Consider the following 12172-nt stretch of genomic DNA (forward strand, 5'->3'; position numbering starts at 1 on the left):
ATTACTTTGGCTGTTTCTTTGTATTATGATATAATATTACTGTGTGAAGAATGTCAGTAAGTGGTGCTAAAAATCTGGCAAGTTGAAATTTTGTTATTACTTTTATATCTAGGCATTTTATGCTTCAAATAAAATTTGTTAATATAATGCTCTTTTCTTGATCTGACTAGATTCTCAAGTCGGTGTTTTGCGCGTTTGGAATGTTTCTAGAGCAACACCTGTTGATAATTTTAAATTAAAGAAAACAGGGTTTCACTGCTTACATGTACTGAATTCTCCTCCAAGGAAGAAATGTAAGTAAAAATATCAAAATTTGATATTTTAAAATATCGTACTTGCTGCTATCCAATAAAATGAGTGATATAATGATATAAACGTATCAAATACTGCTACTGGAAAGCAAATTTAAAAAAATAGCCTTTGACAATATACGTGCTAAAGATACCATCAAAGCCACACAATATCTAATATTGCTAAATTGAAAATATTTAGGGCAAAGTTACATTTAAAAATGCTATTGAGGATATTAAGATAATCTCAAGTCTACATGGGGAAAATGAGACAATGATATTGGTGAAAATAAAAAATATCAAGAGTGATGGGATTAAATAAAATTGGTCTGAACTAGGGGACTTTGTTTTAAACATGGCTCTTTTACAATCTATGTGGTTTATAACAAAGTTAAAATAACCTAAAACATTGGAAATGTAGGATCTAGAATATATATTCCATGTTTGAACATATTGCATGTTTGTCGCGGGATTAGTAGTTAGTATTATAGATGTTCTTCATTTATTTTTGTGTTTTTTTCTAATTACCTTTTATTACTTCTATGATTAAGAAAAAGTTATAAAATACATTTAAGGTATAAAAGAAAAATCTGGAGTATGGGCGGGGGGAGGTTTAGAATTAGAATTTTTCCTAAATATGAGGGAAAAGAAATTGACTTCCTATTTAAGTCAATTGTGGTCACTCTGCATGGTTGGTAGTGTTTCTTTTATTTCTGTGTGGATCATAAAAAAACTTGGGGAAAAGAGTAGTGATTGAACAACCTAGAGTTATTGATTCCTCCTTGCTCACTACTGTCTATGATATACTAAATAATTAGTGAGGCCTGTTCAAAATAATGTTTTGGTTAGCAAATTTAGTATCTGATTTTGTGGGCAATGGCAAGTAGAAAATCTCTGTATTTGAACCTCCAGTCTTTTCACAAATTTAAGCTTTTCCTAATACTTCTAAATCCTGGAAACTGGAGGGTCTAGAAGCATTAGGACTGGAGAAGTATTGATAGTATGCTGGGGACTGGCATATTGTTTATGTATCCTGCATTTTTTGGAACTATTTTTTTCTTTGTTTATTTGCCGTGAACACCCATCTCGTAAGATGAATGAAATATCATAGGTTCTTTACTTCCTTATATTTTTCTTATTGCAAAAGTGGTCCAGGCCCATTAGAGAAAAATCAGGAAATATAAAGAAGCACATACTGATCTTGTCATTTTTGAGTCATTCCTTTCAGGTTGTTGATAGTTTTTTCTCCCAATTTTTTAATGTAACAGAAAGTGTGGAGTAAGAAAAATTATGTAAAAATGAAAAACTTTAAATGTAGACACAATCATCAAATTCTGAAAAAAAATGAATTATGGATAGATAGGAGCATAAAGGGTATCAAAACCACCTATAATATCAACAAATTAAAATATTAGAAAACAGTCATGGATTATATTAATTTTAACCAAACTTTCAGCACAATTTCATTGAACCAAATGCTTCTTTTGTTATTAATGGTTCGTTCTAGTTTGGACTGCCTGTCGTTCTCTAATTCTAAGAAATGAGTATTATCCTAATGAATGCAATAAGAAAGACTTTATTATATTTGAGTCAAAAAAGACAATATACTGGGAAATATTTATATTCCAGTGTGTAATTAATCTAGATTGGTCTGATAATTTATGGTGGTATCATTATTTTGAATTATATTTACAAGAGTACATTTATGTTCTAAGGAAAAGCTTTTTGAAAGAAGACAAAATATGTGATAAAGAATACAAAGAAAATAACTGAACAAGGAGACATTTATGTAATTGAAAGTCTATGAACAGTAAAAATTGAGGAAGAAGAGAGAAATTAAGGTGCAAATGTATATCAGTTGTAATTCTTAATTTAGGTGCTAAATTAAAGTGAATTATAAATAATCTCAAAAATAATTATTTTCGGGCTTCCCTGGTGGCGCAGTGGTTGAGAGTCCGCCTGCCGATGCAGGGAACACGGGTTCGTGCCCCGGTCCGGGAAGATCCCACGTGCCGCTGAGCGGCTGGGCCCGTGAGCCATGGCCGCTGAGCCTGCGCATCCGGAGCCTGTTGCTCCGCAACGGGAGAGGCCACAGCAGTGAGAGGCCCGCGTACCGCAAAAAAAAGAAAAAAAAAAAATATTTTCATTGGATTAAAAATTAGTGGAAGAGAGTTATTAGTTTTAAAAGAAAAAAGTTCACGTGAGTGTGTGTTTGCTTGTACAGAGGAAGAAGTAAGCTATTACATCAGCACTTTAAAAGAAAATTTTAATTCAGAAATAATCGTGCTGTGCTTTAATTTATGGGGCAATAAGAAACCAAATATTCACCACATATTGTGATTCCTCAGAAACTAATTTTCATTCATTTTGCACCACCTGCACTTCTATACACCTCTTTTCAAAATAATATCCCATTTTGTATATATAAATATATAAATATGGGCAATGCTGCTAAAGTACTCCTGTGGCAGAAAATCTGATCATTGCTTAAGAGTTTACTGATATAAATTCTGGATAAAAGAAAACAAAGAGCGTCTTTATAAATTAAGTCCTGTGGCTTCATTCCAGCCTATGGGAAGATACTGGCATAAATGTTTACTTGTTTATTTTTTTTTTTCTTTTCTAGTTTCAATCCAGTCCCCAACCAAAAATCATTATACATCCTCAACGAGTGAAGCAGTACCACCCCCAACTTTGACACAGAATCAAGCATTTTCTGTTCCTCCTGGTCACGCAGTGTGCTGTTTCTTGGATGGTGGAGTTGGACTTTATGATATGGGAGCTAAGAAGTGGGATTTTCTTAGGGACTTGGTATGTCTGTGGTCATTCTTTTATATACAATACTTATTTTGTGTATAAAATGATGTTTACTTTTACTTATGTATTATTGATATTCTAAAATTATTTTCATAGAGAATCATATATTAGGACTTTATCTTGGTTGATTGAAACATTTTAGAAAAATGTGTGGAACTATTAAAATGATTTAATTGTAAACATTATAAACATTAAACTTCTTTAAATATTAATGTCTGTTTAGCTTATCAGGATTACTCTGCATTTGGTAGTTTTCCCATTATTGTGTGGGCCACGTTACTCCTTTGTGTAGTGGAAAATCACATAGTCGTAGTATATTTTGGAAGCAAAATAAGAAATAGAATATTCTTTCAGAAGGAAGGAGAAGTCCACCTCTGCCAGTTACTCTGAGCTTTCTTGCTCTCATTCATGAAATGAGCAAGCTTGGATTAAGTGTTTTCTAAGATTTATTTCTATTATGGAGTCATAATAATTCTATGAGTCTACGAACTTCTGTTCTCATGATCATTAAGCCTCTGTGTAAAATAGAATACAGCTCTGCCGAGGACTCACATTTTGTCTGGGTTTGTTCTGTGTTTTTTTATGCTGCATTCCTAGGGTCATGTGGAAACTATCTTTGACTGCAAATTCAAACCTGATGATCCCAATCTTTTAGCAACAGCTTCATTTGACGGCACAATAAAAGTCTGGGATATAAACACACTGACGGCAGTGTACACTTCCCCAGGGAATGAAGGGGTTATTTATTCCCTTTCATGGGCTCCAGGTAAGTAGTATTTTATTAAAATCAGGAATACAATTAAATGACTTTCCTAACTTTTTGTTTGTTTGTTTGTTTGTGGTACGCGGGCCTCTCACTGTTGTGGCCTCTCCCGTTGCGGAGCACAGGCTCCGGACACGCAGGCTCAGTAGCCGTGGCTCACGGGCCCAGCCGCTCCGCGGCATGTGGGATCTTCTGGGGCCGGGGAACAAACCCGTGTCCCCTGTATCGGCAGGCGGACTCTCAACCACTGCGCCACCAGGGAAGCCCGACTTTCCTAACTTTTATTTTCATTTGTATTACCTTCTTCCTCACAGTGTCATCTTACTCCAAATGATTGTGGAGGCAGATTAGTACCAACATAGTTATTGGTGCAGTTTTTGTGGGTTGTAGAATAGACTACTTGCCCAAGCACGTTGATTTCGCCGCCCTTCTCTATGACATAGTCATAAAGAAAAGCCACAGTAAATCAGGATGATGCTGACCCATCTAGTTTTAGCTGCATTTGTATAGATATGCCTATAAAGGTGTAGTGTATTTTACATTATAGAAGTTTTCCTTAAAATGTTCATGTGAATCAAATATATGAAAATAAAACATGTATTTTCTAAAAATTATAATACCTGTCTTTCTCTGATACATCTGTTTTGTGAATATGAATGATTATATATCATCACAGTTTAATTGTGAGCATGTGATTCTATATAAACTCTGCTTTTGTAATATTGAAGAACTTTTATGCTATAATAGGGTCTTTTCTTTGATCTCAGAATGATGCTACCTTTATACCTTCCTGTACGTAAAAAAGAGATGTCCTATGAAACCTCTGACATTTTCTTCCCAAATATTTTCTTCCTGTAATAAATAATTTTACACACCTAAAATGAATTTTTCACTTTATAAACTATGTAGAATGCTTTACTTATTTTTCCTAATACTAACATATTAATTTAAAACCCACTTATAACCAAGATGTAGCTTATTTTTTAGCTTATCTCCTTGTGCACAGAGATTTTTAGCCCTGAATATATGGGCTGTCAGGGTTTTGATGTCTTCAGAGAATTTGGGATTCTCTTGGAATTTTATGCATAATTTTTAGCATATGTGTGCATGTTCCTGTATCTGTCAAAGATTATCATAGCTATCAGATTTTCAGAGAAGTCTATGGCACAAAAAAGGTAAAGAACTACTATTTTTGTATCCCTTATCTCCTACCGTGAGAAGATCTAGAAGAAGGTTTTACTTCCAAGTCTTAATGACAGCAGCTGTTCTCTGAAGCAGAAAATACTTAGTGCCATTATAGATCCAAAGCTAATTGGAAAAAAATGTTACTTCACTAATTAATAAGTAAGGAACAGGGCTTCCCTGGTGGCGCAGTGGTTGAGGGTCCACCTGCCGATGCAGGGGATGCGGGTTCGTGTCCCGGTCCGGGAGGATCCCACATGCTGCGGAGTGGCTGGGCCCGTGAGCCATGGCCGCTGAGCCTGTGCGTCCGGAGCCTGTGCTCTGTGACGGGGGAGGCCACAACAGTGAGAGGCCCGCATACCGCAAAACAAAACAAAACAAAACGATGTAAGGAACAAAAAGAACTAGCACTCTTTTCTGCTCTCTTCTTTACCTCCCTCTTCACTTTACTTTCGATTGTGAGAGCCAACATTTATTAAAGAGGATCTGAGGTCAGAGAGGTTGAGTAACTTACCCAAGATTATATACATAGGGAGTAGCGGTGGAGTCAAGATTTGAACCCTTGTCAGTTTGATGGTTAAGCCTGTGCTCTTAGTCATGGTAGTTTGCATCGTCACAGCAGGGCCTGCTGGGTTGAGATACAGGAATCGGGCCGCCAGGGCAGTGACACTGTAACAGCAGCGAGCTGATCATTCTTCCTTCTACAAAACGTGTTCAAGCCTCACACCTAAAGCTTGAATAGAAATTGTGACTGTGAAAACCGTTGTTTCAAATCATAACACAGAAGGCCCAATCTTACTTCAAGCTTATTTCACTCTCTACATTGAGAATTTGCCTTAAGAAAATAAAAATGTTGTAAAATGGAAATTCTGCCACTTTTTGCAAAGTGATTACTGATGAATCACTATTGTTAGGTAAATATGGATGAAACTTAAAAGATTAGCAAAGGGCTTCCCTGGTGGCGCAGTGGTTGAGAATCCACCTGCCTATGCAGGGGACACGGGTTTGTGCCCCTGTCCGGGAAGATCCCACATGCCGCAGAGCGGCTGGGCCCGTGAGCCATGGCCGCTGAGCCTGCGCGTCTGGAGCCTGTGCTCCGCAACGGGAGAGGCCACAACAGTGAGAGGCAAAAAAAAAAAAAAAAAAAAAAGACTAGCAAAGGTTGACACTGGATGGAAGTATAGTAGGTTATAGATGATTGCAAATTTTCCTTTATTTTTAGAGTAGATATCACAGGCAAATTTTTAGAAGTGCATATAAATATGGAAACTTACCCCCAATAATTTTAGAGCGCTAAAAGGGTAGCAGAATGAAAACCCTAGAAAAAAATGGTGAGGCCTTTTCTTTTAGTATTTATAGTCATTTCTCACAAAATAATTCCTCCATATTTTTACTCCTAGGAGACAGATAACAGCTATTTCTTTCTTCTAATGGAGCAAACCTCTTCTTTGACTGCCTTGCAAAAAATTCAAGACCAGCTACTAACTTAGCTGCAGTTCAATTTTAACAGATTTTTTTAACTTCTTAAAAACAAAGAGCATTGTTTATGTCTTTGATGGAGAAAATGAATTTTTTCACGTGTCCTGCTTAGAGAAATACTTTCCTAACCATTAAAAAAATTACTAGATGGTCAGAAAAATGTAAATACCAAATGGATATGTAATAATATTGAGCAATTTTTGATAATTTTTCTATTTGTGATTGTAGTAGATTGGTCATGTTAATAAAAGAGTTCCTGTATTTTAGACATCCATCCTCAAGTATTTATTGATGAAAGGATACAATGTTAGAGATTTGCTCCAAAGAAATCCAGTAGGGGGCTATAGACAAAATAAGATTGACCATATTTTGATAATTGTTGAAATTGTATGATGGATTCATGCATTATACTGTTCTTTCTATATTTGCATATATTTGATAATTTTCATTATTTAAAAAAAAGAGCCACTTTGCAAACTCAAGTCTTACTTTTTCAAAAATTACATTTTTGAAAAGAATTAACATTTGTGGCAAACATTTCATATAATGTCTAACAAATTGTTTCCTAAGGTGATTTAAATTGTATTGCTGGAGCAACTTCTCGAAATGGTGCTTTTATTTGGGATATTAAAAAGGGCAAAATCGTACAACGATTTAATGAGGTAAGATGTATTTATTGCTAGTCGAATAACATAATGCCTTATATGGCTTCACGTTTTTTAAATGCTTTCCTCTCTTAATTTATTAGTGAGTCACCAGGTGGCATTGTAGTCTTTTAATTAGAAGAAAATCCAAGAGGACATGCACGTGCTAAAATGAATTCTGAAAAATGTAGCTGAGCCTAAGATACAAAAATTCACCTAAAGTTGCATTAGAGGTTCAAAGGAATTTTGGGTCGCCTTCCACAAAATTGTCTAGGCAAATATTCAAAAGTTGGAAAAAGACTAAACTCGGAACAAGACCCAAATTATAGTCCCAATTTTGTCACTGATTAGCTCTTGACATAGAGAGCATAATTTTATTGCCTTGAAGCTGATTGTTCATTTATTTATTTATCTTTTAACATCTTTATTGGAGTATAATTGCTTTACAATGGTGTGTTAGTTTCTGCTTTATAACAAAGTGAATCAGTTATACATGTACATATGTTCCCATATCTCTTCTGATTGTTCATTTTATAAGATGGTGAAGTTGGATTATATAATTTCTTAGGTTTCCTTCCAAGTCTCAAATTCCATTTTTCCATGACAAGTTCTAAAAGCTCCTCTCTTCCTATTTGTAGTGTCACAGATTGTACTTTTCCTTCTGCTTGGAGTTAAATTGTCATCTCATATTTCCCTGAGTTCTGTTAATATTTTGTAAATACGTATGCTCTCGTTACAGTATGTTAGTTGTGAATGGGGGGAAATGTGAACAGCATCTAGGATTGTCTCTCACTCTCTTGAAATTTCATTCATTTCAAATGATTACTGTTGAAGTTTATCAAACATATAACTTACTTGATAATTATTTATATATCGAGGCTTTAAAACCATTTATACAAAAGACTGTTCTCTCTCTGAAAATCAAGTAGCGTTGATCTTCCAGGGGTTACGGAAGTTATGTGACAAATGCAGAGCCGTAGGGAAACTTCAACAACCACCAGTGTGCAATTCTGCTCTCAAAAGAGGAAACTTTGGCAAAGGACGACAGGTCATCCTTCCCTTTCTCTACTTAACAACAATGTTCTCAGTTCAGCACTCCCCCAGCCCACCTTCTGCCCTCCCCATCACCAGAACGATGCATATCCCATAATAAGTAAGGATATAAGAAGAAAAGATGAACCTGGAAAAGCAACTTTTGACCTAATTCAAGAATCTTATCCTTGGATGTCAAATCTGTCGATTTCTTCTTCTAGCATCTTGGCGTCCTGTCAACTAAGTATCTTCCTATTAGCACTCGGCAGGTGCAGCCTGATTCCAGCAGCCCAGCCCTGAGCATCAGGGACGTCTCTTACGTCCATTTATGTCTTTCCCAGCTCCAATAGCATAGTTAAGACCAATATCGAAACCGCTTACATCTAGGATAATAAATGTGGGGAAAATGAACAGTGCCAGCTTCAGTTAACTAAGTTACGCATGCCTCACCAAATAAAATGCAGGACGTGAGGGAGCCATAAGTGCCCCGTTCACGGGGACGAACACAGCTGATGGAGGACCTCCCCTCCTTCAAGTGAGTATAGAGACTACCTCCATTCTTGTGTTAATCTTTATAAAGCTACCCACCTTGATCCCCCAAGAAAGGTAAAAATAGCAAACTGGGGACCACCTTAGTAAAACAGCCTTAAAGCTCCAGACAAAAAGTCACTGTAGTCTTCCCTTAAGAGCAGCCACGATTTAAGTGCTATATAAAACGGAAATGTTTTAAACAAAGTTTGGAAATGGATTGGTTGCAACCTTTATACACCCATTACCTAGTTGATGAATGACATTCCTATGTATAAAATATATTCTTTGGGTTTTTAAAAATTCTCATCATACCAGCTGTGACTGTATTCCTTTACCCTTTCCCAGTCCAAGAATACAGATAAATATAGAGTACAGGCAAATACAGAGTGATTTATTATAATCATAACCTTAAACCTTCTTTGCTTCATAAAAATAAAAATTTGAAATTTAGAAGAACAATCAATAATAACAGCTGCTTGCAGCACCTCTTATACTGTAGTTTTAGGAGCCTAACTGGGTTAGAAAGCAGATAGATAACCATCTTCATCTCCAGAAGGGCTTTTACAGAAAAAGGTATTAAGCTATTAAGCAGAGCTTAATTCTACAGATGGCCGAGGAAGCAGATTCTGGGTGTTTACCAGTGTCCACAAAAAGGAAATAGAGCCACCCATTTATGTCTTAAAACAATGGTTTTGTTTCTTAAGTGTTGACAGCGTTACACATTCTTTAAAGTGTGTATTCAGCCTTCTGCTGTTGACAGTAGTGTCTCTGTAGCATCATCTAGAGCAAGTTCCTAATAGCAAAGTAATATTAGAAGAAATAAATAAATAAGAGGAAAAAGGGGTGAATTATTTCTTATTGATAGGTATTTTACATTTTTTGAAGCATGGAAAAAATGGAATATTCTGCATTGCCTGGAGTCATAAAGATTCCAAAAGAATAGCAACCTGCAGTGGTGATGGTTACTGGTAAGTACTATGTATGAAATCACACTGTTTATAAAAGATACATTTGATAATATCAATTGTATCATGTTAGCACATACATTAAAATGTTCGATGAGATTCCATTTGTACAGCTCTACCTACTATCGTAAATATTATTTATAAGCCCGCATGGGCACATGCTACATTGCTATGATATATCAGTAATAAATAACAATGCAATGATGTTTAAAAATAAACAAACCACTAATTCTTTCTAGATGAAAATACTACTCGAATTTTAACTAGAATACTGTGACTTGCCTCAAAGAAACTTAAAGGACTTTCACAGAGTCTAATTTTCATCACATTTTGAGGGAGTGGTATTTCAGTTTCGCAAGTGATTAAAGAGGTATCAAGTGCTCTAGAAACTTGTTCACAGTAGGTGTTATTATTTAAAAAAGGATAAAAAGGCTTTGTAAGGAGGAATAAGACCATGCCTGTGGGAAATGCCTATTTTTAGAAAGTGACTAACTTCTCAGAAATATGTGCTTTCTTAATTCTGTTGAGTCCCAGGAAAAAGGAGGCTTCCAAGAAATATATGTAAGGGAAGAATTGCCTTTGAGTTAAAAAAAATGTTTTTATTCCAACGGTGCTACCCTATAGCTATAGGTATTGTCATCTTTGGCAGGTAGTATAAGCACTTATGGTTGTTGAGAAGTAGTAAAGTTTATCTCCTCCTAGGTTTTGCTATACCCAGCCCAAAATCTTCTCTTCCTCACTTTGTAATTTCAGTGGAAAATACAGTAGTTATGGAAACCAAAGATCTTTACCAAGAAGTTAAAATTTTCAGAAACAACAGTTAGTGATTTTTTTCCCTTGAAAATGAGTATTTGCTCATTGATACATACCAAAATACGAAAGATGTACGTAAGAGTTTTTTGACTAGGTGATACATGATTAGCTTTAGCATATATTCTCAGTGCATTACTTATTTGATAAATACCACAGTCAATGACTAAATATTTGGAAGCGTAGGTCACCACCACTCTCCAGTAACCTCAAAGTTTTGGTGGGCCTAGTGATGTTTTAAAAAGGTCTTTTCCAAAGACTTTTAAGACTTTGCAATACATTAATTTATACACAGCTTTGTGTCCCTAATGGGATCAATAGCCCTTGCACTATGGTAATATAATAGGAGGGTATTAGAGCTGCTTTTGTTTTTGCAGTGAAAGTATATAGGATCTGTTTTGGGAGAAGGGGTCCTCTGAATTTCTAGTTGTATCACTTAAAACATGCCATGAAAATATATGTCTTGCAGTTGGTGTAATAGTGCATGCACCCAACACTATAAATGAGTTGTTTTAAACATACATTTTGAACTGTTAAATTTTGAAGCTGAAATCTAATGCATATATTTTAAAATATATGTATTAAACTATGTATTTCCCTAATTAAAAATATAAGAAATAGTTTCTAAATAAAAATGTATCTCCTTTAAATTGGTTTCAGTGGGTTACCATAATTAATGCTATGTGATATAAATATCCTTACTCATAATTGGTAATATTTACACAGTACTTTTAAATGTTCCTTGTGCTTTGCAGACAAGGTCTCTTTCCTAAAACACTTATGTTCAAATTTTACAGTTCGGGCTTTCTTCCCTTGAATGATGTATTTAGACTGTTGTAATTTTCTATTAATATATTATACTTAATTTCAGTATTATTCGAACAGTTGATGGTAAAGTACTACACAAATACAAACATCCAGCTGCAGTGTTTGGTTGTGATTGGAGCCAAAACAACAGGTAAATATTTTTTCCGGAAATAAGTAATAATTACATTTCAGAGATTTTGAATAGCCATAAAGTTCAATGTTATTTCCATAGGTAATATTCATGACTCTTTTTAGGTAATATTCCCTTTGCCTAGCCTTGTAATTGCATGTGTAACCGTCTGTTTTTATTCCGTGAGGTTTTTATATGATTTAGAAATACTGATTTCCTACTTTCAAGCTATTTCCTGCTGCTTTAAGGAAAAGCATATGACTGACTAATGAAACATGGAAATCAGTCCAATCTGTGTGTGTCTTCTGAGGAACGTGGCCCTTTCTCTGAACCCTTTTTAGGAATCTGTGCAATGGTATTTTGTTCCCCGTGACTTTCCATTGCCTCCACCTAATGCAAATGCCATGGCCTTGGGTGACTTCCCATGACACGGAACTTAGAATGGTTTTGAAAGGTCAGCCTTGCTTAAGAGCCTGGCATTAAAGATCAGCTTAGATTTAAAAATTAATCCAAGTCAAACCTCCACTAAAATTGATCCTTTAAGCCACTGCACTTCCAAGAATCTTGTGTTTCAAACCTCTCTTTGATGGGATATAAATTATCTTTAAAAATTCAAACTTTCTTTAAATATTGTGAAAACAGTGTGAATTATGCTTTTCCATATTAGAGTCGTAAAATATACATACTAAAATATTAAAACCTTATTACACTGTGTTCTGAGT

The 12172-nt window shown here is 35.3% G+C and overlaps 1 protein-coding gene across 5 annotated transcripts in view; it reads left to right on the forward strand.

The window, feature by feature from the left end:
• The window catches only part of WDR17 (WD repeat domain 17), a 67186-nt gene that overhangs the window by 23674 nt on the left and 31340 nt on the right, over window positions 1–12172 (forward strand). For all 5 annotated transcript variants that reach the window (XM_065899799.1, XM_065899800.1, XM_065899801.1 and 2 more), the window contains 6 exons: window positions 171–293; window positions 2917–3101; window positions 3705–3873; window positions 7102–7193; window positions 9624–9706; window positions 11385–11471. In XM_065899799.1, the coding sequence (XP_065755871.1) occupies window positions 171–293; window positions 2917–3101; window positions 3705–3873; window positions 7102–7193; window positions 9624–9706; window positions 11385–11471 (739 nt within the window). The remainder of the gene's footprint in view (window positions 1–170; window positions 294–2916; window positions 3102–3704; window positions 3874–7101; window positions 7194–9623; window positions 9707–11384; window positions 11472–12172) is intronic.

This window comes from Phocoena phocoena, chromosome 21 (genome assembly GCF_963924675.1).
Source record: "Phocoena phocoena chromosome 21, mPhoPho1.1, whole genome shotgun sequence".
In the NCBI taxonomy this organism is placed as follows: Eukaryota; Metazoa; Chordata; class Mammalia; order Artiodactyla; family Phocoenidae; genus Phocoena; species Phocoena phocoena.